Genomic DNA, 27,851 nt, shown 5'->3' on the forward strand with positions numbered 1-27,851 from the left:
TCTCAAGAGACCATCAGTCTAATTCCTCCAAAGATTTAACTGATGAATTCAGAAATACAGATCAGTTTAGCCAAATAATTTCAGCAATCTTCCCTGTGAAATTTTTAACCATGTATGTTTCTGATCTGGATTGAGGAGCACACTAGCAAAGCTTGCAATACAGGGAATCAAATCTCTGTATCAAATGGAGATGTACAATAACTTGAAGGTAATGATGACTCTTCACAAAACCCTAAAGTTATTTTACTTTGTACTGAAAATTTGGCCTCTTAAAAGTCACTACAGACAGTGCTTTGGTGTTCAAATAAGCAGAGACTCATACATACTCTGTTGTCCATTGTAACCATGGAAAGAGATTCTGTCTGTGGAGAACACTTTATAAGCTGTTTACATTCCCTCCTGTCTGACTAGGACTCTCAGAAGGCAGATTTCACTGTGTAGACTACAAAGGCATTTTTACAGGTCACAGAAAGGAGATTCAGATATTTATGCATCACAGTACAGTTATCCAGTATTTTTGTTATGTATTCTGTGTCCCTCACCCCAGAACAAAAGCTAGGATTGCTTTAACTTTAGTTTGGCCCATTCCCTCCGCATATTCTTCAATTATCATTCACAAAGTCTTTTTAAAAAAGAAAATAATTCATGTTAGTAACTGTTCTCAATCAGGCAGTCATAGTTCCCCCTGTGTTAGTATAGCTGAGATGCATTTATCTACTTTACCTGTATTCCATAGTCTATTGACACAGCAATATAACAGAGTATCCTGTCCCATCCAGAAGTCTGCTGCAGTATGAAGTATTTACATTTAATCTTAACTTTTCTAATTAGTTTGTATTTATCTGAAATTAATAAAGGGACTAAAAAACCTACTAGGTATTCTTACTTCCCTAAATGGAAATTATGTTCTGTTTGATGCTGAGCTAATTGCATGAAATCTTTTCCGTGCACTGTTTTACATACAGCCAGGCCCCCAAAAGCAGTAGGAGCCTAATAAGCCTCCAGCCAGGTGTCATGGACCTGGGAGTTAGTAACATTAGTTGAGAGGGTCACTTCAGTAGTACTGCATATTGCAGAAAGGAAACCTTAATTTTGTTTTTGCTTTTGCACACAATGTCTGGAGTATTCACAATCATAGGTTAATAGCTTCATAGGTAGTTACTAGGCTATTGACCCAAGAGCCTAAGTAAGCCTAGCCAACAAAGTTCCCTGGCTTAAGCCACCCAAGAAAGTTATTTTCCTGTGCCCCTGTTGAGCAGAGCCACAGAAGTGATTCCTGGTGTGTATTTCCTATTTCCCATCCACTTATCAAGATTTTTCTTGAAGAGTTCTAATGAGGAACTTTGCTTGACATAGATGGGTAGCATATTCCAGAGTATGGGAAGTCCCTGGGACAGGAATCTATCCCTGCAGCATGTCCTGTTTGTTGTGGTGACAAGGTGTAGGTCCCTAGAGCATGTAACTCGGAGGGATTGGGATTTCTTTAGGTGTAGCATGTCCAACAGCTCTGGGTTTGACATAGCTTTATATGTTAGGCAGAGATCACCAGGGAGTAGGCGATATGCTACAGAGTAAAGCTGGTGTTTTTTTAGACGGTCAGTGTAGGGCATCTGTTTGAGGCCAGTAATCCTCTTTGTGAGGTACTTCTGTGGCCTTTCCAGCTGCTGCAGATGTCTTGTGAGGTACATTCCAAAAGGGGCATTGTACTCTATAATGGGTTTAATGATTGTTGAGAAGAGGGGAAAAATGACCTCTTTTTTCTTAGATGAGGACCGTTTTGTGATGAGGCGTACCACGTAGAAGGATTTCCTGACTACTATGGCGATGTGATTATCAAAGGAGAGACTACTGTCCACCTGGGTCCCAAGGTCTCTTATCACACATTTGGTGTTAAGTATACTGCCACCTATGTGGTAGATCATGGGTACAGAGTTTTTACCAAAGGGGATGACAGTGCACTTTTTGGCATTGAGCTTGAGGTCATGGCTCTGATACCAGGCATCTGTCTCAGTGAGGCCCTCCTGTAGGATGTCCACATCATTTGGGGACTCAACTATGGCTTCTAGTTTGCAGTCATCTGTGAACTTCATTAGCCAAAGGCCTTCTGTGTTATCCTGTACTTCAGAGAAGTAGATACCAAACAGTAGAGGTCCCAGGACTGAACCCTGTGGTACTCCACTTGTCACTGGTTTGAACTCAGATTTGGAGTCTGTAACTTTCACAATGTAGGTTCTGTCAGTGAGCCAATTGGCAATCTATCTTGTGACGTAGGGATTTATATCTAGTTTAGTGAGTTTAGCTATAATTCCACAATGGGGGGATGGTGTCGAAAGCCTTGGCGAGCTCAAGATAGGCTGTGTGAACCACCTTACCTTCGTCTCCAGCTTTGATGACTGCCTCAAAGAAGTCAATCAGGTTCAGGAGGCATGATCTGCCTTTCACAAACCCAAACTGGATGGGGTCCAGAGTTTGGAGGTTACCATTGTCTTTTTTTATGAGTTCTATGATGATACGTTCCATGGCCTTACAGACCAGGCTTGTCAGGCTAATAGGGCGATAGTTCCTGGGATTAGTGGTGGCTCCCCCTTTGTGGAGTGGGATAACTGTTGCTGTGTGCTATTCATTGGGCACAAAGCCTGATGTGAGACTATGATTAAACATGGTGCTTAGGTGGGGAGTAAGTTAGTTCTGAAGTTAGTGTAAAATGCAGCCTGGGCTGTTGTCCGGTCCCATGGATGCTGTGTTTTTGGCTTTAGAGAGTGCAGCTTTTACCTGAATAGTTGTGATTACAGGGACTCTGCATTCTTACTGTATAGATATGGGCCCTATAGGGGGTGAGAGGGGGGGGGGTAAAGTTAGCACTGAACCTATCTGCCAGGATGTTGGCAATATCAGTTGGTTCTGTAATTTTCATGCCGTTGTGCCGTAACTCAGAGTAGGTCTGGATGTTGCCATTGAGATTCTTGACATAGCTATATAATGCTTTGTGGTTGTCCCTAGAATCATTGGTGATTTTGTTTTCATAGCTAGCTTTGGAGGATCTTATAAGGGATCTCAGCTTCTTACTGAGGCTGACCAGGTAACTCTTCCACTCATGGGATTTTACTCTCTTTTGCAACAGTTTCTTCCTTCAGTTGTAGAGTTTGTTTATGGCAGGGGACCGACAGATTGGCTTCCTTTTTTTGGAAGATAGCATCTTGGTTCTGTTTGGGATAGCACGATCCATGCACTTGTGTAAGTGATTATAGAGTGCATCTGTGTAGGATTCAGCAGTCGTAACTGCATTGTCCATCTGCATGGGTGTCATGAAGTTCGCCACTTATGTCTTAAGAAGCATAAAGTTGCCTTTGGAGAAATCTTTTACCATGGTTTCCTTAATGGGGGGCGGAATGTGGATATCTAGGGTGATGTAAGATGTAGAAATAATGACATTGAATGGGAACATGGTAAGGAGGTTGATGGAGCATTTTGAGTAACTTTTGAACCCAGTGGACATAACTTTCCCTTGAAAAGATGGTAAAAGAAGCATCTTGATGAAATTGGGTTAATTTTCTTGTGAGATTACTGCAGTAATTAGACTATGGAAAGGCTTTTGGACAGATGAGAGCTTGCTGAGAATACTAAAGAGGCCAGATAGTCTTTGGTTGTTATGATTAACACGCCTTTTCAGTGTTATGTGAAAGTCAGGTACATTACCTCTCAATTGGCAGACTGAAGTTGTGATCTGCCATTTCAGAAAAGGACAAGGGGGTCCATGCAAGTTATAGCGATATCTTTGCTGTTCACATCTGAACTTTATAATCTGTAGGTTTGTCTAGCACTCATTTAAATCTGTGCTTTGAAAAACAGTATTTTTCTACAGACCACCATCTGTGCGTGTAGGATCTCAGTTCTAGGCTATTATATGGAGAATCATGTCTGGTCCTGCGCAGGGTTTGGCTATCCCTTTGGACTAATCACACAAGTTTCCTTTTAAAGGTGATGTCAGAGTTTGCATTAAGTAAGTCATTCTTTGCAAGAGCAGTGAAAGAGTGCTAATTGTAGTGCAACTCTTATTCAAATAGATGGTTAAGTCTATAATCTTTTGCCATTAAGCTGCTCTCCACCATTTGGAAGATACTGCAGTCAAAGACCCATGCTTCCATTGCTTGTTTCAAAAATGTCTTTGTTGCAGACATCTTCGCCATAGCAACTTGGTTACATTTTCACCAACATTATTGTCTAGACTGTGACTCAAGGAAAGTGTCCCCCTTTGATGCCTCTGTACTTGAGAATGCAGACTTCTGAGACACTTCCTCTTTGGCTTTTCTCTGGGTTTGATTTAACACAATGTTGTTATATCCTTAGTAGGTTTTAGATATCCTCCCCACTTCCTACTGTACTTGGAGACACCTTTGATCCCGTCATTGGTTGAAGTTCCCTTTAAGATGGGTGGGTATTCTTGTCTATTACCTGTTAACAGCATAGGTGTCAAATATTCTTTTTTTTTTCTTGACTGCATAAATGTTTGTGCTTATTAGCTGAGACAACCTGCAAGACTCAGAAGCTATCTGTGCTGTCATAGTGAGGCATGTCACATCACATCACATGCTTACTTTAGAGCACACATTTCAGAAGTAAGAGATTGTACAAAAATTGCCAAGTGGCTGTAGAAGAGAGGATGTGCCCAGTTACTGACCTACAGGAGAGGGTCCCCTTGTAGATCAACTGATGTAGTAAAGCTACATCATTCATATGATGTTTGTTCAGCCTTTGGCATATACATGAACAAATGCCACTTGTCTAGCTTACGCTATTAATGAAGTTAATTCTTCATAACTGGAATGTCTCCTTCCACCAAAACTAAATTTATTTCTTTGACAGTTTTTGCATTTCATTCAACCTTTAAACAGCCAGAAAAGTACATTATAAACAGAGATTATACTATGAAGTATAAAGACAGTAGATGTTTTATGCACTGTGCATTAGTTGATTAATACTTTAATTATATATTAATTTTAATAAACATTAGAAAAGTAGTTTGGGGCTATGGAAGAGAAAGCAACAATGAGCTGTATGTTGTAGGATTAAAACTGGAAAGACTGTTACAGTCATTAAAGGAAGTAGGCACATGCAGATTTACTTGACACAGCAAGATTGTTTGGAATTGGAGTCACTGCTAGATGTTGGATAGTTTACGATGTAAACAGCAAGGTGGAGTTGTCATGATCAAGTAAGCTGTTATATGACTTTGATCCATATGTGACTTTAATCCAAGATAGATCAAGGACCAGCCAACACCGAAGGGCTGTTCATTCAGGGTTGGGATGTGCAGGACTAGATGCATGCAGCGTTACATTTGTACTTGCTTGTCTTTTATGCCTCTGATGATAAATAGCAAGTGTTGTAGTTTCCTAGCAAGTGCTCTAGTTTCCATGAAGCACCTACAGGGCCCTTTGAAACTGATCTGAAAAACAAGCCAAAGGTGTGGGGGGGGGGCTTACATACTTAATTTCTTATTCATCTATATGCTTTTTTCACCCATGCTATGACATCAAGAAAACAGCTTAGGAAGCATTATGAGCCAGAGCCTCATTTTCTTGCAAATATCATCAAAGCTTATTATTGGGAGCTCTTGCATGTGGAAACAGAAGAAATCGTGCCAGATAGTAGCAGATAACACCATTTTATACTGTTCTGGAGTACATATTTAGTATACCCAAGTGAAGTTGTACTTGTCAGTTAGTGAGTTTATGCTGAAATGTAAAACTACCATTCATGTCCCAGTTCATAGTTTTATAGATAGGTTCATAGATTAGTACTAAGCTAACTGCCCTTGGGCGCCATTTTAAGCTTAGCCAATTATCCCTTGTGAGACTCAAACCCTGCACCTTGTGCTTGCAAGGCAAACACCTTAACCATTAGGCCACCCTCCCAACAATACCCTTCTTTATTTTTTTAGTTAGTAAATGTATAGGCTCACCTGACACAAGTGCTTTAGTGCACTGTGTGGTAGAGTCACTTGCTTAAAGCTGTACAGGAAATAAATGTAGACAATTAGGCATTACAAGATGAGCACATTTAGTAGCTATACTTGACTTTCCATATTATACTGTCAGAATAGAAATCTGTAAATTTGCTATACACACAAAGGCATCTTTTTGACAGTATATAGCTTTATTCCTGATTTATGCAAACTACCGAGCATGCAGACATACAGTGTATTCATAAATTATTTTAAATACTTTCATGTACTGAGAACCAGAGTGTGGAGGCTCCTAGCCTGTCACGCACTGAACCCCCCCACACACAATACTTCTTTTGTCATTTCTCTTCCCTCCCTGTTATATGAGGGAATGAAATGGACATTACCTTTTCTTCAGGGTTTTTATGTCTATTCCAAGGAATTACAAAGTTCAGGTGGGTGCCTTTTTTTGCGATGACTTTTGTGCTGGAATGTGTACGTTTACCTTCTAGGACTATCTGCACATACCTGTTGTATTAAACAGCTTAAAATCTGGACCTTCTCCTTATGAAAAGAGCATTCTGTATTGACATTGATGTAGTCTGTTATCCTTGCTGTCTGTGCTTGCAAGACCAGTTGTATTGATGAATTTTTAATATTGCCAGTAATAAGCAAAATATTTATTTTATTTGATGTAGGAATTCGTCTTAAGATATAATAAAGAATTTCTTAAAGAAGTCAAAGAAAAACCTCAAAATGGTAAGTAACCTGTGTATCAGGTTTTAAGCAGCATTTTGACTACTTTGACCACTGAGATGTGTAGATGTAACGTAGATGTAATGATTCGCAGCACTGCTTATTTATATTCACAGTAAAAATGGTAGAGAATTGATTAGAAAGTAATTAGAAATATTTCATATGCTTGATTTTAAGTTGATTTATAAAGAAGTTATGTCTTACCATAACGTTACATCTGTGTTGTTGATCCTCGTTCAGTCATTACGTATGGGTATCGGTCCCGAGCTCAGAACTGAGCCGGCCATTTTCCAAGCTTGCGTCCGCTTCAAACTCTTGAACTGAACTCTTACCCACAATTCCCCTCCCCCTGTTACCTCAGATTGAGTTTGCAAGTTAAAGAAGGTAGAGGCTACCTCTGGTCAAATAACCTAAGAGAACTGGATGGTGAGATCCACTGGAAACCACAGGAGGGGGAAGGAGGGAGGGTCGTAATGACTGAACGAGGATCAACAATACAGATGGAACATTATGGTAAGACATAACTTCTTTATCTGATATTGTTAATCCTCGTTCATTCCTTACATATGGGGCAGAGTCCCCAGCTACCTCTATTCCTGGGAGGCTCTCATGGAAAGACATTCCTGAGCACCATAGAACTGAAAGATGCTCTTCCCCTGGAGGCCAAATCCAATTTGTAATGATTGATGAAGGTATGAGGGGTAGCCCAAGTTGCAGCTGCACAGATGTCATGTAAAGAAGCTCTGGCATGGAAGGCAGCAGAAGTTGCCAATGACCTTGTTGAATGAGCTTTCATGGTAGTAGGCAACGAGATATTACGCTGTGTATAAATAAAGGTCACACAGTCCTTCAACCATCTAGCTAATGTGACCTTTGCAACAGCTGATCCAAATCTGGGTCCAGAAAAGGCCAAAAATAACTGGTCAGATTTACGAAAAGGTTTAGTCCTGTTTAGGTAAAAACGGATTTGCCTGTGTATCTCAAGGGTATGTAGGCAATACTCTTCTCTGTTTGAATGGTTGGGAAAGAAAACTGGCAATTCAATGGTTTGATTAATGGACATTTCAGAGATCACTTTAGGCAGAAATGATGGATTAGTTCTGAGAGACACTCTATCTCTACGAAAAATCAAGTATGGACTCTTGATACATAAAGCTTGAAGTTCAGAAATACATCTGGCAGAAGTAACAGTGACCAAAAACAAGGTTTTCCATGACAAATACTTGAGGACGCAAGAAGAGGCTGGTTCAAGAGGTGCCATTGTCAGAGCTTGTAGAACTAATGATAAATCCCATGGTTGAATAGGTTCTCTAAAAGGTGGCGTCAGATGATTCACACCTTTTATGAAGGTCTTGCACAATTTATGGAACATAAGAGAGGAATCTTGAACACCCTCATGAAAATTAGAAATTGCAGCCAAATGAACTCTAATGGTAGAGGCCTATTAAAACAGGTTGGCCAGATAGTCTAGTATTATTGACACTAGTGCTAAAAAGGGGTCTACTTGTTTATCTTTCAGCCAACAGGTATATCTTTTCCACTTGCTCAGATAAGTAATTCTAGTGGAGAACTTATGAGAAGCAATGAGAATATCATGTACTGGTAAAGAAAGATCATTCTGCCTGGCAATTAAGGGAATTGGAGTAGCCAAGCCATTAGCTTGAGGCTGTTCAGGTTGGGATGAATCAGGTTCTGTGGGTGTGAGATCAACTCTGGGATTGGATGGAGGATCCATGGTCGATCTAGTAGGTGAGGCCAAAGGAATGGGAACCAACTCTGTTGTGGCCAATATGATGCTATGAGGATTACTTTGCTCTTCAACCGCCGGGCTTTCTTCAGAAACTGAGGAATGAGAGGAAAGGGCAGAAATGCATAGAGAAGACCCGAGGGCCAATCGTGGACTAGAGTGTCCCTGGGTGACTGTCCCAGAGGGGGAATTAGGGCGAAGTAGTTGCTGCATTTGTAGTTGGCCAGGGATGCAAAGAGGTCGCAGCAAGGATGGCCCAGCAGTGGAAGATCTCCGCCGCTATCAAGGGATTCAGGGTCCACTCATGCGGTTGCAGAATGCACCTGCTGAGTCTGTCTGCTATCACGTTGGAACTCCCGGGAATGTGCGTTGCTAAAAGAAAACAGTTGGTAGCCATCACCCATTGCCATATGCTCATGGCCTCTCGACAAAGGGGGTAAGATTTGGTTCCACCTTGCTTGCTGATGTATCAGACCACCGTAATGTTGTCTGATTGAATTGCAATTGTCCCAGATGGCAGCAGGGAATGGAATGCTTGCAATGCCAGAAGCACCGTCCTCAGCTCTAGAACATTTATATGCAGATGGGCCTCCGGTTGGGACCAAGTGCCTTGGACAGTCTGTCCCTGAAATAGCCCCCCCCCCACCCCATCAGGGAGGCGTCTGCGGTCACAGTGGCCTTGGGTTGCTGGGGGGAAAAGGGGTGAGACCATTGATAGAGATTGTGCATCATCCACCAATTTAAATCCTGTTTGCACCTGTGGGTTACTCGAATCATGGCTGAAAGAGGATGCTGAAAAGGATACTATTGGGTGAGCAGTAGCCATTGTAGAAGCCTCATGTGAAACCTGGCCAGGGGAACAATGGTGATGGAGGCTGCCATGGAACCTAACAGCTGTAGAACCAAGTGAGCTGTGGATTTTTCCTTTGAAAGGATTGGAATTAGTTGTTGCTTTATCCTTAAAATTCTGTGCTCTGGAATAGCCACTCTGCAGTTTTTTGTGTCCAAGATAACCCCTGTGAATTCTGTCGACTGAGATGGGGTGAGATTGGATTTTTGCCAGTTTATGGTTATGCCTAGCCTTTGAGCAGTGAGGAGAGAGTATGCCAGGGCTTTTTCCAGTAGATGTCTGGTGGGGGCGGAAATGAGCCAGTCATCTAGGTATTTAAACACCTGGAATCCTTGAAGTTGCAAGTGAGCTGTGACAACTGCCATGCACTTTGTGAACACTCTGGGGGTTGTAGAGAATCCAAAGGGCAGTACTCTGAACTGGTAGTGACTGGCTCCTGCACAGAAGCACATAAATCTTCTTCATGGCCTGTCCACCTTTATGTGGTAGTATGCATCTTGAAGATCTATAGAGCACATCCAGTCGTCTTTTTCCAAAAGTGGGAGGATAGACGGTATAGTGACCATCTGGAATTTTTGTGCTCTCACAAACTTCTTCAATACACTGAGGTCCAAAATTGGTCTCCAGTCCCTGGTTTTCTTTGGCACCAAAAATAGTCTTGAGATGAATCCAGATCCTGTCTGGTCTGGAGGGACTATTTGGATGACTCTTTTTCTTAGCAGCTTTTCTATCTGTAGTGCTGCTTCTTCCCTTTGACTGGGTGGAACGTGGGGAAGATTCTTTGATGGGATGGGACAAAGATTGAAGGGGATATGATAACCTCTGGTTATGATCCTTTGTACCCAAGAATCGGTGGTGATGGTTAGTCAAGCAGAAGGGTACAAGGAGAAACGTCCCCCAACCACCTCCAGAGGAAAGGAGTTGGGCCGCTCTTCAGGAGCGCTGGTAGGATTGACCAGGGAAAGAATCCCTGGAACCCTGGTTACACGGTCCCCCTCTGCCCCGAAAGGAACATCTTCCCTGTGAGTTTCCCCCTCTGCCTTTGGGGGCCTGTGTGTCAAGGAAAGGACCCTGAGATTTCTTGAACCATATCTTCCCACTCTTTTGGTTTCAGGAGAAAACACGTTGAGGGGAAGAATAATGGACACCTATGGCAGAAAGGGTCTTACCGTCTTGTTCACATCTGGCCAGTGTGCTTTTAACTTTGGGCCCAAACAACGAGGAGGGCTCAGTGGGGACATTAAGAAAGGAAGACTTAAAAGGTTCTGCGAAGTTGCACAAGCGCATCCAGGCGTGTCGTCTCAAGACTGCAGCTGAATCCCGCCACTTTAGCTGCTGCTTCTGATGCGTGAGATATCAATCGCATAGAGGAGTTAGATATAGACTCAATGGTGGCTAGCTGAGAGGCCACTTTCTCACGGACCTCATCAGACACTGCACCAGCCAAGGTTTCAGAGAGCTCAGAGACCAGATCCCTTTGAAGCCTGGTAAAACGTCCCATATTATTCAGGAACCTGATAGCAAAGGTCGCTGAAGCAAAAGTGTGCTTCCCTATTCTGTCCAGGGCCCAGGACTCTCTGTTAGGCGGATGGGCAGTCTAGCTTTCTTCTTCTGCCAGATCCTTTTTTGTTGCAGCCGCCACCACCAAAGCATCTACAGGAAGACCCTTGAACCAATGGGGATCTGAAGCAGGAGGGGACAAAATCTTATCAGACCTCCAGGGAATAGCTTCAGTAGTATCAGGGGCCTTCCAAGTACGCTATACGATGAACTTGACAAGTTCATCGGCAGGTGGAGTAACCCAGGATGTAGGGGGCCGGGTGCAAAAAGCCTGCAGGAACACAGATTCCTCAGGGGTCAGATTAGAGGGATGCCAGTCACCTCTCTGTTTCAGGATTTCAAGGTTATCGCCAAAGGATACCTCAGAGGGTGATGGAGGGGATCCTTCCCCCTCATCGAAATCTGTATCTTCAGTGAGAGACTCCACTGTGGAGTCCATGTGCTTCCTCTTACACAAACTTTTCTGGTGGACCTCCTCAGTGGGAGAAGCTGGGGAAGACAACAGAAAAGGGGATTCCTGAGGGAATATGTCCTGAGGCCCTTGCACATATTGTCTGCTAGATACGACTTGTGAAACCAGTGTACCAGAGGAGGGCAGAGGTATAGACAGTCCAGTATCGCCAGCAGCAGCGAAAGCCTTCTCCATCAGTTGGAAGGCTGGTCCACGTGGAGAGGAGTGTATGTCGAGGACAGGGGGCACTCCTCCCCTAAGTAGCTCAGCCTGCAGACGCAGAGTCCCTGGATGGCTGTGGAGCAGCAAGCTATGTGTATCACAGCTGACATCCTGGGTCATAGCAAAACTTTCCTGCCATGAAGGCAACTGCAGTTCCTTGGTGAGATCCATAAAGGGAATCGCAGAAGGGGAAGACTGAACTATATCCATGGACTTCAAAGGCAATGAAGGAGGAGAATAAGAAGGTGTCTTTGGAGATGGGTGATCACCGCCCAAGGAAGGATAGTTCCTGGGGGGTGGAATACCTCTGGCCAAGAATGCCTGGTCCACAAGACACAACACATCATGTTCAGAAAGACTTCTAGTGGACCTCACCGAGACTGAGAGAGAAACAGGCCTGTCCACAAAAGAGGCAGACTCGGTGCCCATTTCATCTGATCGCACTGAGGACAACGGTGCCGAGAAAGACTGAACTACTGTAGTCTGCACCGAAGGGGTCATCAGTGCTGATGTCATTGTCTGCACCGACACAGGGATCGGTGCCAAAACTGGAACCGACAAAACTGGAGTCAGTAATAAAGGCCTCAGTTCCGCGGAAAATCTCAGAGCCGACGCGGTCAAGGTTTGCGCCGACTGAACGGTTGGTGCCGATACAGTGGTAAAGGTCTGAACCGAGGAGCCCCTCGGTGCTGATATGTAGAAAGCTGCAGGAGAGGATGGAGCCGAAATGACTAATGGAGCTGAAGGCTTCGGTGCCGAAGGTCTGGGCACCAAAAGCACTGGGGCTGACTGAGAGAGCTCCGGAGCCGAAATTATAGCCTTTTTAGATTTTGGTTGTTGAGAGTCCCCAGCCGGGGACGAAGGCAAAGATTTACCCTTAATAGAAACATGCATTTTCTTATGGGCTTTAGGAGGGGTTGAGACCTCTGACCCAGAAATAGCCTCTGAAAATGAAGATTTTAGAAGTCCCTTCAGAATCAGCTTATTTTTCGTTTCAAACAAAGTTCTATTAGAAAAGTTTTCACATATAGTACAAGGTGGTTCAACAGATAAATGGGAAGCTCCCCAAACAATAAACACACAGAGTGTACGTCAGAAGTAGGCAGTTTGTTTCCACAGTCAGAACACCGCTTAAACTCCGGACTACCCTTTTTATCTGCCATATTAACAAAAAGAGAGTACCCGAAGGTATGAAAAAGAAAAGAAAGGGATTACCAACGATGGTAAGGAGAAATTACCTCGTGGTAAAAAGGGTAAGTAAAGGACAGAGAAGAAAGCCTGAAATTATGAACGCTAGATGCGATAGGGCAAGAGACAATAAAATATTAACTTTTCTGACAGAAAAGTAATTTGTAAAGCAATTAAACAACAATTGACTGTACTTATCTCAAGAGAAGTAGCTTGACACGACTAGATGGCAATGCGGCAAACGAAATCTGAGGTAACAGGGAGAGGGGAATTGTGGGTAAGAGTTTAGCTCGAGAGTTTGAAGCTGATGCGAGCTTGGAAAATGGCCAGCTCAGTTCCGAGCTCAGAACAAATACCCCTATGTAAGGAATGAATGAGGATTAACAATATCAGATCATGTAGTATTCCCAGAATATAGAATTTAATAGTTACTGTGACATATTCAAGTTTGTGAACTATTTCATTTTCTTGGGAGCGGGAATTATACTGTGCTGTTTAAATTGCTGAAATTACTAAAATTGAGGTGAATGGATACTGCGGTGCTGGTGCTGCGATAGCGTTGTCGCCTCACAGTAAGACGTCCTGTTCGATTCTTAGCTAGAGCGTCTTCTGTGTGGAGACATACGTGAATGGGCGTACCTTCGTTGAAGGTTGTGCGTCAGGGTTGGCAACTCTACACGTAAAAATCTACTGCCATCATTAGCGGACCAGAGATCCACTGTGGCGACCCCCTAACCGGGAAAAGCCGAAAGACACAACAACTAAAATTGAGGTGAATAGTTAAACAGTAGTCACACCAGTGTTTTAGATATGATTTCCTGAACAAGTCAGGACTGCTGTCTGAATCTGCACAGAGCCTAATAGTACATTTTCTTTACATTTTCATAGCAGCCTCATAATACATGAGCAGCTACATAAAACCCAAGGACATGCCTATTTGGATTAGTGAATGTCTTTCTCAGTTTTTTGACATGAAGTTAGACTAACATAAGAGAGTGTAGCACCTGGTCAGTAAAACAGACAGTATTAGAAAGATGGGTACAAAAGTCACCAGAACAAATTGGAACTCAGTAAAACAGACAGTATTAGGAAGATGGGTACAAAAGTCACCAGAACAAAATGGAACTCGTACTTCTTGTAAAGCGTAGCCATTCAGACTGATATAGTAATGTGACAGAATGCTAGGCCCTTTTGAGTAAGTTGTGCTGTTGGCTGAGTAACCACTGTTCATTGTTACAACTCACTGTTCACAACTAACTTGACTTGTCATTTTTTAGTTTTCCTTTTCCTATGTGGTTGTGCAACCATGGAGTTTTTGTCTACAAGTTTGGAAGTATGGGAACTTGACCAGTGCCAAAAACAATTAGGTTTTGTTTTCTTCATCTGGATGATGCTTTAAGTGAGAACATCTACTAGAAGTTTTTTGTCTTCATGTTACTACTAAACCATAGTAGTAGTTGGTTAATAACTGAAACCTGCACTGTTATATGTATGACTTCCACAATCAGCCACATTGAGCACAATATTGTTAATGTGGCAACCAAAATAAACAAAAAAACCTTTAAAGCGCAACGTAAAACAGGATAAAAATTTGTATTTAGGTTAACTTCTTTTGTTCTTGTTTGCAGAACTTTATCAGAACCTTCATGATTAAATCCCCATTCATTATTTATAAAAATACAAAATCACATGCTCTTGAATAACCAATCACAGTAGAACACCCACTACAATTGAAACCTATTGAAAAATACTTTTAAAAATATTTTTTAAAGTTTAGTTGCTCTAAGATGCAAAATTCACTTTATTGCCAACTGATCATTCAGCCAGGATAGGGTGCTGATTTAAGTAATAACTGCCAGTGTAATACTCTGACGATTTCTACCCCTTTCAGAAATATGAACTTTGTCTAAAACAAAAAAATCAACTTTTAATTTTTTACAAGCAACCAAAATAAATAGATATTGCAAAACCAAGCATGCAGCTCAGAAAAAAATATTCTGTCTTGTGTCACCAAAGCTTTCCAACGCACTGTACATTGTTTTCTGTTTATAAAGATGAGTTGCTTATTTTTTGAGATACCTCCTTAAAACTGTGTATTATTGAATTTTTTTGCTCCTGTTATACGCTTTTTGAAGTGGGAACCCTTTCATTGTTGAATCATGTTTTGTCAACTGATATTTTGGCAAAACTTATTCCTCTGTTTCTTGCCTCATGTTTTCACATAGTCAGGTTTCCTTTCCTTGACTGTAGACATTTCATGTAGTATCTCTAAGTAAGATTGGAGGAGCACAGCCTCAGTGTACACATGTATTCTGCATTTTATTCGTGTTCAGTTTTATTTATCAGGGATTATTTTTTCTCGTTTTGCTTTTTTTTTCAGCATGAAGCTAAGAAACTAAATGGCTTTTTATTTTGTTTCATAGAACTATATGCTGAAAGTAGTGTTCCGCAGTTAGTGTCTGTACTTTGGAAGGTGCAGCATTGTGACATTCAGTTGCTTTACATGTAGATCTTTCCTTTGTGTGATATGTAAGAGGTGTTTTTTATTAGTATTGGTTGTTTGTTAGTTTATGTGGGAAGCTTGTTTAATTTAGTATTATATGTGGATGCTTCCTTTACTATTGGTGTTTGTGTGTTACTGATGTTTTATATGCCAGGGATATGTTTACTCATTCTGTGTTACTGTAGTGTAGACTGACGTGTGTACATTTTTGTTGTGTTGAGTGGTTTGATGAAGTCTGAGAAATCTGAGATGTAGTTTTGATGGTTTTTAATGCTTTATGTGTATTTTATTAATGTACTGAGGTTTGATTGAGTGTGTATCAGCATTAGATCCCTCGATATAACCTGAACATGAATTTTAAAGATAAATAAAGGTATCCTTGCAGAGACAAGTTTGTTATAAAAAGTTTCAGTGGATCCCCAGCTTCTTGTTTATCTTAAAGAAAAAAATTAAGCTAGCTAAGTGCTGTTATTTTCCGTATTCTGAATGCATTAAAATTATGCAGCATATTATTTGGTCTCATATTGATCAGGATAGTATGTGCTTAAATTCTAAAAGCATTACATCTTGTTAGCCCAGCTGGCCCAGAGATTTTACCCGTGATTACATTGCTGTTGATCCAAAACTGAGCAGCGCTGGAAGTCTGGAGAGATGCAGTGAGCCAGAGCATGTATTCTTCGGATGTTAATAGTGGGAGAACTTGGCTGCTGTTGCTGTCCTGTTTTCTAGAGGTGGTTGTGGGACTAGTACTTCAGCAGAGACAGTAGGTTTATCAGGCATCTTTAGCCAACCCACAGAGATGGCTAGGAAAAAAGGCAGTAATAGATAATGTGTATCTGACCACATGACATCATTGCATGTATATCATACCTCTCTACTGCTACGATTTAGGCATAGCTCTATGATTATGACAGTCAAGTTGCCCTTGCTCCTCCTAAATTAACTGATGTGTCTAATAAAGTCAGACCTGTTTATGGGTACATACCTTATTAAATAATTAAAATAATCATATAGAAAGATTCCCTGCCACCAGCTATACAAAATCTAGTATATGAAGTCTTTATGTTGTGAAAAATAAGAAAGGGTTCCTCTCTGAGCCTCTGATATGATTTTTAAAGGACAGTGCTATGATTTTTAATTCTTAGTTTTGTGGATGTTATTGACATTGCTCCGGACCCATCATTTCTTCTGGTGTTATTTTGAAATTTCCATGTTTTAAAATGTGCCATTTGAATATTAGAGTAGCATACCTGGAAGCCCAGCAGGTGCTTCAGGTTCCAGATGATTGTAGCTTTTAGTCGAAGAAGGCCATGTAAAGTAAGCAGAAAAAAGAGAAGGTCATCACTGTTAAATGGAAGTGATGAACATGACTAGTCTAAAAGGTTTTCTACCCATAATTTACTTTTATCCTTATCACTTCTTCAGGAGGCTTAGCTTTTTTAAGTGGAAGTTGACAACCGTATTCTGATAATGAGATTTGCTGAATTCTAAACATCTGTAGCACATTTTATTGACCACTTGGAGCTAATGGAAGGAAGGCCTGTTCTCTGTCTGGTCTGTCTAGGTATTGTAACTAGCCCTGTGCAGTTACCATCCCCCCTTTTCCCCATTGGGCTAGCTACACAACTTTAATGTTCTTCAATGGCCTGCATCCCATTATTCCCTCTGGCATTACACAAAGCAGTATTTCTTAAAGTCAGTCTTAAGCCTCACATACTTCTGCTGTCACCCATACCTTCAACACCACCTGGCCCTTTTGTACAGCTTAACTGTGGCATTGACTGAGATTACAGTGCAGACAAGGGCTTCCCAGCAGTTTTCCTGTATTAGGTACAGCAGGAGAAGGAACCAAAGGGCTAGTACATAAATCCATGTTCCTGCCAAGAGAGAATTCTCTTCCCCAGTAAACACAGCTGGAAGGAGTCTGCCAGAAGGCATGTTGTCACTGAAATGTACCTAAGCAGCACACATACTTAAACTTCTCCAAATATAAACTGATCCCAATAAAACAAAAAAGTAAATGCACCAGCAGTACATTTTTGCCACAGAAATTCAAGAAATACCTGTAAAAAATAAAAATGTACTACTTGACCGTAGTCATGTGATAATTTAGACAACACAGTAAAAATGGCACAAAAATGCCAATATTTTTAGAGACCCAGTATAAGTTTTACACAAAAACAAGCATGGAAGGAACTCCCCAGTGTGAACTTGTATGCCAAGAAGTTGGAAGAATGAGCCAACCAACAATCTTATGAAGCCCAGGAACCAACAATCCTATGAAGCCCAGGAAAAGTGCTGTTGAAGGTGTCAAGAAAGTCCTGATGTTCTTTGGCTTCCAGGCTGCTGTTTTTTTCTGATTAGAGCTTGAGCTACAGCAGCCAGGGTGCAAGTCTGGAGGAAACCACGATATAATCTATATAGCTAAAGCTACTACAGGAGTGATTTCATTGAACATTTACTGTTATGGTAAGTACAAATTACACAGCTGTTCTTTATAGCTCTTGTTTAACCACAGTGTTGACCCTCACCATAAGGAGCTAGCTTTCTTTCAGGATTCATGAAGCATTCATTACAGCCCTTACTTAACCATGTTGATGTTCATAAATGAAACACTCTTGCATTAGCCTAAGCTATATGGGTTACCCCTCCTGCATCAGTAAGCTTCTCAAAGCATGCCACCTTCCAGGAGCCGAGTGAGTACTCAATATAAAAGGCAGGCGGACCGCTAACAGCTTCAAAGCATTTTTGCCACTGAAGCAAGCACTTCTTCAGCGGTCACCTTGTTCCTGTCAGCGAAGTTCTCCGGACTAGGTTGATAAGTCCCAGTTGGGAAGCCTTCCTTATGAAAAAAATTAATATTCTGTGAAAAGTAAATGACAAGAATTGTCAGCTCTTGGAAAACAGAGATAGTGAACAGCAATGTATCTGTATAGAAGTGTATTACTAGAGCTTCTGTGAAATATTTGTGAAGAAAACTTTTGTTTTATGACTAAAAGCCTTGCTTATTTTTTTAAGTGTAGTGTGTTGGGAAAAGAACATTGTGCTTATGTTGTACTTGCAGTGGCATATTTACCCTAAGATTCACAATTTCTCCATCTTTTATCCTTACCAAACCTCCTTAATAAACCACTCACTTTCCAATCTGAATTTCAGCTTACCTGTGATGCAGCTGTTGGTCTCTGTGGAATTACCTTCCCTACTGCACAAAAAGAAGACTCTTTCAAATGAGTCTTCAAACATTTGTCTTGGTTCTTCTTTGTCTCCGTCACTGGAGGGTGACTCTGCTGTACCTCTTGTTCCTCAGACTACCTGTCATCTTTCCCAGTCCTCTTGGTGTAGCATTTGCAGTCACCAAAGACCAGGAATAATCATGTCCTCCATGGCTGTAGAGAAGGTCAGGGTGAGCCAGGCACAGCATTTTTGTTACTGACTGGGGAAGGGGCTGTTAGTGTCTAGATCCTAGGCCTTAAACATATGACCTACACGAACAGACTCAAGAGACTTCAGCAGTTCTCAGTCTCTTATCATCTACTTATAGGTGATCTCTGCTTGACTTACAAAGCCATGTCTGACCCAGCCCTACTTGAAATGCTACCCCTAAAGAAATCCCAATCCCCCCATGCCACATGCTCCAGAGATCACAACCACATTACCACAATTAACAGAACATGCTGGAGGGACAGGTTCATCTCCCAATGACTGCCCATACTCTGGAATAAGCTTCCCATTCATGTCAAGCAGAGCACCTTGCTGGCCCTCTTCAAGAGAAATCTTGACGAGTGGATGGGTAACAGATAGTTCACTCCAGGGATCACTCCAGTTGCTCTACTGGATAGGGGCACGGTGAACTAACATCGGGTGACATGGTTCCTGGGCAATTTTTTTGGGCTAGGCTTGTAAAGGCTCCAGGGCCATTAACCTACTACACACCTATGAACCTTCCCAGGAAGTATTATGGAAGCTAGGACCAGAATGTATGTAAGAGACAAGCCTTACCATGAGACACGGTGCTTAGTAAGAAAAACATTAGACATCCTGTCTCTATAGCTATGGACAGGGCTGATTTACTGGGCTTTGCTTAGAAGCTGATTTCTACTTTCTACAGGTGAGCCACAAGCATGAAAAAAAAGGATTCCTTCCTGTTCTGACAGGGATTTCCAGTCAGAGTGTCTTGGTAGGAGAAGGGGTGTCCCTCCAAGGAGTCTACTGGGTCAGAGCTTTCAGATTCTGAAGAAAGCATAGCTAATGACTCCCCTACTGTAGAAATCTGTTTCTCAGAAATTTGATCAAATATACATGTTTTTTTTCAGTGGGAGCAGAGTGGAACCCCTCATAAAAAGTATATTATGATCTGATACATTTACAGATGGCTATAGCTACACCTGTTTTGCTTTTCCTGGAAAATAATTTTCTTACTATAACCAGTATACATGATGTGTACACCCTTCAACATTTAAGAGGTGTGATAGTCTATATAAAGTACCCCAGTTACATGAGTACCTGGTTTCGAATCACAGGGCAGACCTAGCAGTAATTCCTCTTTCAAAATCTGCTGCTGGTGAACAGTTAATTCTTCTAACACTATTCCTTCTGATAAAGAGGGGAAAATGATGCATAAGTTGGAAAAGAAAATGCATTCCTTGAGTACTTCAACTTTCAGTATTTTAAATTGCCAAGCCCAAATGTTAAAGTATTTTCTCGTGTCTTTTGAGAATATGCAGTAGTCATTGGTTAGTCTTCCCTCTTCTGAGGTAAAAAGTTCTGTAAATGTTTCTCAGGTTATTAAAGATATTCTAAATTGTGTTTGACTCCACTGATTCTGCTTCCCAGAACAACCGCTTCTGTATAATTTTTAAAGAGACTTTCATGGCTTCATTCTGAACCTTCCTGATGCATTCAAATCTGACATTTTAAATTCTCCCTTTGATAAAGACTCCATTTGTGGCCCCTCTGTAACTGAATTACTTCAGTGTAATGAAAGGGGAAAACTGATTCAAGGAGTGACACAGCTTTTTCAACCCCCCCTCCCCCTTTTAAACCAAACAGCAGTTTTGCCCTTTCCTCAACCTCAATCCCCAACATACAGTTTAAACAGCAAGGGACCATTACTCAGGGAGGAAAAAGAATGGAAAGGGAGCTCTAATAAGAAGGGAAAAAACACAGATAATTAAGGCTAATCTTCCCAGACTGCGTAGCTATCCACCAGTTTGGCCACCCTCCCCCACTCTGGCAACATTTGTGTCCCTTAGATGTCAACTCCCCTTTTGACAACAGATAATCTTAGAAAGGTGGATTTGGAGTACAAACCAACAAGGTTTTCCTTTCCAGGGAATTTCTACTTGTGTGTAGAACCAGATTGCTCTGTTTCCTCCTATTTTACAAAACATGCTGTCCCAGGGAGCAATAAAACTAGTGATTCTCAAAACTTTTGCATAAAGGTTATTATTCAAGAATTTTAATAGTTCTCAAACCAGAATGATCATGAAGGTCAATACTGGATTTTTCGGCTCTAAATCTCCATGTCAGGATTTCAGACTTCAAAATGTTATCACTGCAGCTGGATCTAAAAGCTGCCTATTACCACATTCGTATTGCCAAACTGTTCAGGCATTTCTTAACATTTTTCGCATCTATTTTACGTTATCAGTTTTCTGTTTTATCCTTTATGCTCTGTACAGCATCGAGGATATTCACAAAATGCCTAGCTTCAGTCATAGATTATTGCAGATTCCAAGGCATACATGTTTTCCATATTTAGATAATTGTCTTATCATTGCCATCTGTTTTCACAGATGTTAAGAGTCTGTAATTGTGTGGGAACTTGTACTCAACCTAGGATTTTATGCCAGTTTGCAGAAATCTTCTCTCATCCCATCTCATAGACGGTTTTTCCTTGGACGTTTTTGAACTCAAACCTGGGGAGAACCTTTCTGTCCTCAAACAAAGTAGAAATGTTCAAACAGGACTTCCTGAATTTCTTCTGTCTAAGCCAAGCTTTGGCTTGGGGGGTTCTCAAGATTCTGAGGTGCATGGCATCATCGGTGATCATGCTACTGTTTGCCAGAGAACACACAAGTAAAATACAGTGATACCTCAGATCAGTCTGGACTCAGCATTTACACCCTTTGACTTTGACTTTTAAAATTCTATTTCTGAGATTTATATAGACAGAGATTTTGGATGATGGATAGACAAGGTCATGGGCAATACAGGCCTCCCATTCTTCCTTATGACCCCCTAAAGTCAGTAACTACAAATGAGTCAGACCTGGCATGAGGGGTCTGTATCAAAAGGGGTGAAAGTGTAAGCTGTGTGGGATTGTGAAGATGGGCAGAAGTGCATAAATGTCAGGGAAATGTTGGGTGGTAAGGCTTTGAAGGCCTTGAATCATGTCTGGTCCCCAGGACCTCTGCTAGTGTACACAAACAATACCATTGTGATGTAGTACATAAACAAGGGGGCACCAGATCATATCCCCTTTGCATATTGGCTATGATGGCCTATTAGGTAGCAATCCAACTCAAGCTCACTCTTTTTTGTCTACATGCATTGTCAGAACAAAAATACCTTGCAGACAAGCTCAGTAGGACCATTGCAGACTTCTATACATGGAAACTTCATCCTGTGGTCTTCAAGATCTGATAAACCTGTGGGAAACTTTACAAATAGATCTATTTGCCTCTCCTCAAAACAGAAAACTAAAGAAATTCTGCTCCAGGATTACCTTGATGGAGGGTTAGAAAAAAGATGATTTTCATTCCCACAGATGGGAATGTTTCTGTATTCTTTTCCACCCTTTCCACTTAGTATCAAGGTTCTTTTAACAAAACAGAAGGATCTATCTTTTCATTCTGACAAGGGCAGATACCACAAGCTTCCCTAGACTCCAGATTTACATACATAAGATGGGGGAGATTGATACACTCGTATCTGCAAAATCTTAACTGCCTGGATGACATAGCTCTGATAACTTTTAGACATCTGTTTGCTGAGGACGTGCAGCAGGTACTGAATGAGGCCAGAAAACATGTTTCTAGAAAGTCGTATGTGGGTAAGTGGAAGAGATTTTCTAGATTGTGAAACTTAGTCTAGATCTGTGTCAGACTGTCAAAGGAGAAAACTTCAAAGACCAATACACGTAAGGTTCAGTTAAGGCACTTTTAATTGACTTGCTGCAAGGAGACAAAAACATGCAAATACAAGGATTTGTCTAACTACTAACAGGAAGTATGCTTATTCTTATACTATTTACAAGACATGGCCTCCTAAGGCTGACGTAATCAAACACAACTTTCAGTATTGTTCTACAGCAGATGTTACTCAGATTTTCTGCTGACATGACTAGATTTGTGAGAAACTTTTTGAGAAAAACAACCTGGCCTTGGTGGGCACTAATCCATTTACAAGCATCTATTGTACAGTGTTACATTTCAAGGTACTTTTCTAACTCAGATACAGGCAAATGCTGATTGCAGTTCATATTTTCAAGCAGGCTTTTTACTAATTATCTAGAACTTCTACAGCTGTGTATTTTCTCACAGCACCAGCGGAACTCCTTGTCTAAGTTTTATACAAGTAGTATTGTTCTATTCATTATTTTCCTAACGCAAGCAGAAATCATCTGCTTCTCAGTAAATTTCCAAGGCCCAAGCAAGATTTACCTAACAATACAAGGTCAGAAAGCATCTGCAGTTTGTACAGATTTATGCAGTATGAAATAGAATAAATATGTTAACCCTTTTCAAGCTCTAAATGCACTAAGCCTATTAATACACACATTAATACATATTTTTCTAACATTTCCCCCCCATTAATACTTTTATTCTACTTTGAAAATAAGCATAAACAGTTTGTTTTCTTCTCCTAACCTCTTCCGCTCAGGATTTGCAGTTAAGAGAGTCATTTAGTTTAAACTTATGAAAGCATTTTCAGTCTTTTAACAGTTCTTCAAACTCAGTACTTTGATATAAGGTTTCAGAAACTGACATGTCTATAAAGTCTTTAATCAGTCTTTTCATGCAGGGGATACCACAACAAACACATACTCCCAGTAGGAGCATTCCTACACAAATGGCAATCATGATGTTCATTAGGATGGTATCCCACCCCCCCAAACCATTTCTGGAAAAAGTCCGTCAGTGGGTTTGGGTCTGGTTTAGTCATGGCCGACACTTGCTGAATTACCTCAAGATGATTGTCTATCTCATGTTTATGACCAGGAATATACGAGCAGCATTCTTCTTGGATTAAACCGTAAGTACCACCTCTCGCCGCTAGGGTGAAGTCGAGAGCCATGCGGTTTTGGATCACTACAGTTCTCATAGCATTCAGTTCATCAGTCACCAATTCGAGAGCAGAAAAAGTTGCGTTGCTCATTACTTTGAGAAGTTTCGACAGTTTTCTCAGCTCCCAGATCAATTTCACTGCTCCATATGCTGGTAATATGCCTGCCCACGATATAACGCTATCACTCAAGTCCATGTGTGTCCGTCCTTTGCCTAGAGAATGATGGTCTTTCCAAACGTGCATCGATTTGTCCCACTGGATTTACAGGTTTCTTGACGACCTCTCGGACATTTCAAATTTTTCCTCGAGGCAAAACTGCAGTGTGTCATATGACCGGAACCAGGTAACCCAAAAAACAACTGCCGGACCAATTCTCAGGTAACCATTTGTATGTCTTTCTGCCACACACAAAATAACAGTCCTCTACTTTAGTAGTAACCTTGCTATGAATATACGCACTCCCTGCATGAAACATTTTCCTATCAATTATAGACAGCTGTTTATAAAGAACAGAATTATGTTTTACTTCATCAAGTGTTTTGTGCATTAATCCAAGAAATGAATCATAGTTTGTATTACAGTAAAGATCTACATTGTTACCTTTAGGGTAACATTTATAAGGAACAGTCACATTGCAATTGCTCCAACCCATCTGAACAGTATCACTTTTATAAAAACACACAGTTCCCATTTGTGGAACAGACAAGTGCAATGCTATTTTATCTTGTGATGTAATGGTTGAGGTATCATAAATCAAGTTCTCCCAGGTCTCATTGACCCCTAGGGGGACTGCAGTCATTAATAACCCCCCGTATGCTGTCGGCAAAGCTGTGCAAATCCAGCAATTCGAAACATTGAAAGTCTCAGCATACATATATTTAATTGCCGGGTAAGTGTTAAGGTTTGGATGCCAGTCTGAGTAACACTTCACGTTTATTCAGTTCAGTCTGTGTGGCTGGGAAAAGGAAAGGCCACAACAAAAAGATTATTGTTACTAGTACAGTTAACAGGATGATTATGCAGTACGTCTGAGGAAAGGGTTGTTCTGCATTCCTGTTTCTTCTGGACTCTATCATTTTTACTCTTGGCATGTAACAAGATTTTTGTCCAGTTCAAAGTTTTTGACTAATTTACAGTGCATCAGGTGGATCTAGGAGGCGCGCTCCGCTATCTTGACTGCAGTGGATGTTGACAGAAGCACTTGATATGGACCTTCCCACTTTGGTGATGCCCAATTCTTTTTCTTTACTGTCTTCAACCAAATCCACGTTCCAGGGGGCACTGCCACTTCTGATGGTCTGGTTCATTCTTTATCTGAAACAGAATTTGACTGCAACAAATGTTTAGAATTTAAAAGGTTTTGCATATACTCAGCTAATGTACTGTCAGCTTCCTGGTCTGCGGGCATGAGAGATTTCCACTGAGGTATGTAATAAGCCCTTCCAAATAATTTTTCAAAAGGAGTCAATCCTTTTGCATTCGGAACAGTTCTCATGCTCAACATTGCCAGGGGCAGACAGTACACCCAATTTCTCTGTGTTTCTACTATTAACTTCCTTAGCTTACTTTTTAAAATCCCATTATGCCTCTCTACTAGCCCTGCAGATTGTGGGTGATACGCACAATGATTTTTAAAGAAATGCCAAAATGTCTACTTAACTGTTGTATGGTCTGGTTTACGAAGTGTGTGCCATTGTCACTGTAGATCCTTTTCGGAATGCCAAATCTAGGTATGATTTCTTTAACAAGGACTTTGGCCACAGTTGGAGCATCTGGATTTTTAGTCGGAAAGGCTTCCACCCATCTGGAAAACATATCTACAGTGACAAGACAATACTTCTTATTTTCACATTTATTCAACTCTATGAAATCCATACAGATAGCATGAAATGGATACGGTGGTGTAGGGAAACTCCCTTGCTTGGGCTTTAACGCCCCTTGTGCATGATGTTTATTACAAACGTGGCATACCGCGCAGAATTTTTTAGAGTAATTTGAGAAGCCATATGTCGTGAACACTTGGTTCACCAGCTGTACCATCCCCCCTGTTGAGACATGGCACTGCCCATGGCTCAACAAAGCTGCATATCTAAACAAATTAGATGGCAATATCGCTTTCCCTTCTTTAGAGATGTACAGCCCCTTTTTGAGAATTGCTCCTCGTTTTGCCCATCTTTGTTTTTCAGCTTGCGTAGTAAGTGTCTGCATTGTCTTTAACATTTCTAAGTCTAAAATCTCAGAGGGTTGTAATTCCTCATTCAAAAGAAATGCTTCTGAAGCTGCTTGCTTTGCAGCTGTATCAGCTCTCGCATTACCTTTTAAAATCCTATCCTTTTGCTTGGTATGAGCTCTGCATTTACAAATAGCTACTTTCTGAGGTAACTGAATAGATTCTAAAATATCTAAAATAAACTGTGCATGATTGATTGGTTTGCCAGTAAATGTTATCATTCCTCGATTTTTCCACTGTTGCGCAAAAACATGTACAGTAGAAAAAGCGTACTGGCTGTCAGTAAAAATGTTCACACATTTACCTTTTGCTAAGGTACATGCCTGTGTCAAGGCAATCAATTCTGCTGCCTGTGCAGATAAATTGTGTTTTAAAGATTTTGCTTCTATAATGTCTGTGTCAGAAACTACTGCATACCCTACTAGGTTCTGTCCTGTAGGACCCCTTTTGTACGAGCCATCCACGTAGTATGTCACCTCGGCATCATCCAAGGGAACATCCGTAAGATCTTTTCTAGGCAGTGTCTTTTGCTCAATCACCTGCAGGCAGCTGTGTGGTGTGCCATCTGCAGGGGTTGGGAGCAAGGTAGAAGGGTTCAAAGTCATACATCGTTCAATTGTCATATGAGGTTGGCTCAACAATATAGTCATACAGGAAAGATGCCTAGCAGGGGAAAGATATGCTACATTTTCTTGCAGTAAAATAATCACGACTGCATGAGGCACTCTCATTGTGAGAGGGTGGAGCAACACTACTGAGGCCGAAGCCTGTACTGCCATTGCAGCTGCAACTACTGCTTGTACACAGTGAGGTAAAGACGGTGCCACTGGGATCAGTTGTGATGAATAATAAGCAATAGGGCGTTGCTTGTCCCCGTGCTGCTTTAACACTGATGTCATATAACCTTGCGTACAATCTACAGTTTGGAAAAAATGTTTATTATAGTTTGGTAATCCCAAAACTAATGAGGGTGCTATTAACTGTTTCAGTTTGCAGAAAGCAGATTCTGCTTCTGGTGTCCATTGTAACAAATCCTGTGCTGCCATAGGTTTTTTATAAATCAGGTTAGTCAGTGGTGCAGATTCCAAGGCATAGTTTGGAATCCAGCTCCGATAAAAATTACGTCGTACCCAGGAAGGACATCATTTCTTTCTTGGTAGTGGGTAAAATCGCTATTTTTCTGTCCTCTTCTAATGTCCTACCTTCCTTGGATATTACATATCCTAGGTATTTAACTTGTTTTTTCCAAAGCTGCAGTTTATTTCTGTTTACTTTATGTCCTTCAGTGGCTAAAAATTGTAATAGTGTTATGGTATCTTCTTTTACAATCTTGCTGGGTGGGGGCCGCTAGCAGGATATCGTCAACATAAAGCAAAATCTGACTACCTCTTGGTGGGATAAATCCCGCCAAGTTGCTTGCCATTTCTTGTGAGAATATCATTGGACTTTCACAATACCCTTGTGGTAGTCGCGTATATGTATACCTTTTCCCCTGAAATGTGAATGCAAACCAATGCTGGCTGTCAGGGTGTATCTGTATTGAGAAGAACGCATTGCTGATATCTACCACAGAAAAATATTTCTGTTGAGGTTTTAAATCATTCAACAGGGTGTGTGGGTCTGGCACCGTAGGTGCCCTTGATATTACTGCGTCATTCACAGCTTGTAAATTTTGGACCATACGCCACTCTCCATTCGCTTTCTTAACAGGAAATAAGGGTGTGTTACATGGTGAATCAGGAGATTCCACCAGCACCCCTTCCTTAAGTAAAGCTGCTGTAATAGGTTTGAATCCTACCTCTGCATCTTTTCTTAAGGGATACTGTCTTTTTTTTTGTCTAAATGCTGACTTTGGCTTAATAGTAACTGGTCCTGCTGTACAAATAAGTCCTACATCTGATTTTCCTGTTGACCAGAGAGTTTCTGGTATATTCTGTAAGGCATTGTCTTCCTCCTTCAATAGGAGTGCTAATCAACTGTCCTTGCTAGACTGCAAGTGTACAGCTGGGTGGGTCTGAGTTATCCAATTCAACTTCTGCATTTGTATTCCCTGTTCTGACAGTTCTAACTCTGTCTGTTTCTCCCATCTCGTGACTTTTTCTCCCAAGTCT

At 41.2% G+C, this 27,851-nt stretch overlaps 1 protein-coding gene across 2 annotated transcripts in view; it reads left to right on the forward strand.

The window, feature by feature from the left end:
• LOC122791827 (tumor necrosis factor receptor superfamily member 1A-like) overlaps positions 1 to 27,851 on the forward strand; it is a 323,895-nt gene that overhangs the window by 250,777 nt on the left and 45,267 nt on the right. For both annotated transcript variants that reach the window (XM_044059790.1, XM_044059791.1), the window contains exon 9: positions 6,643 to 6,703. In XM_044059790.1, coding sequence (XP_043915725.1) covers positions 6,643 to 6,703 — 61 coding nt within the window. The remainder of the gene's footprint in view (positions 1 to 6,642; positions 6,704 to 27,851) is intronic.

Source organism: Protopterus annectens, chromosome 17.part0 (genome assembly GCF_019279795.1).
Source record: "Protopterus annectens isolate FY-2018-M chromosome 17.part0, PAN1.0, whole genome shotgun sequence".
Taxonomy (NCBI): domain Eukaryota; kingdom Metazoa; phylum Chordata; order Ceratodontiformes; family Protopteridae; genus Protopterus; species Protopterus annectens.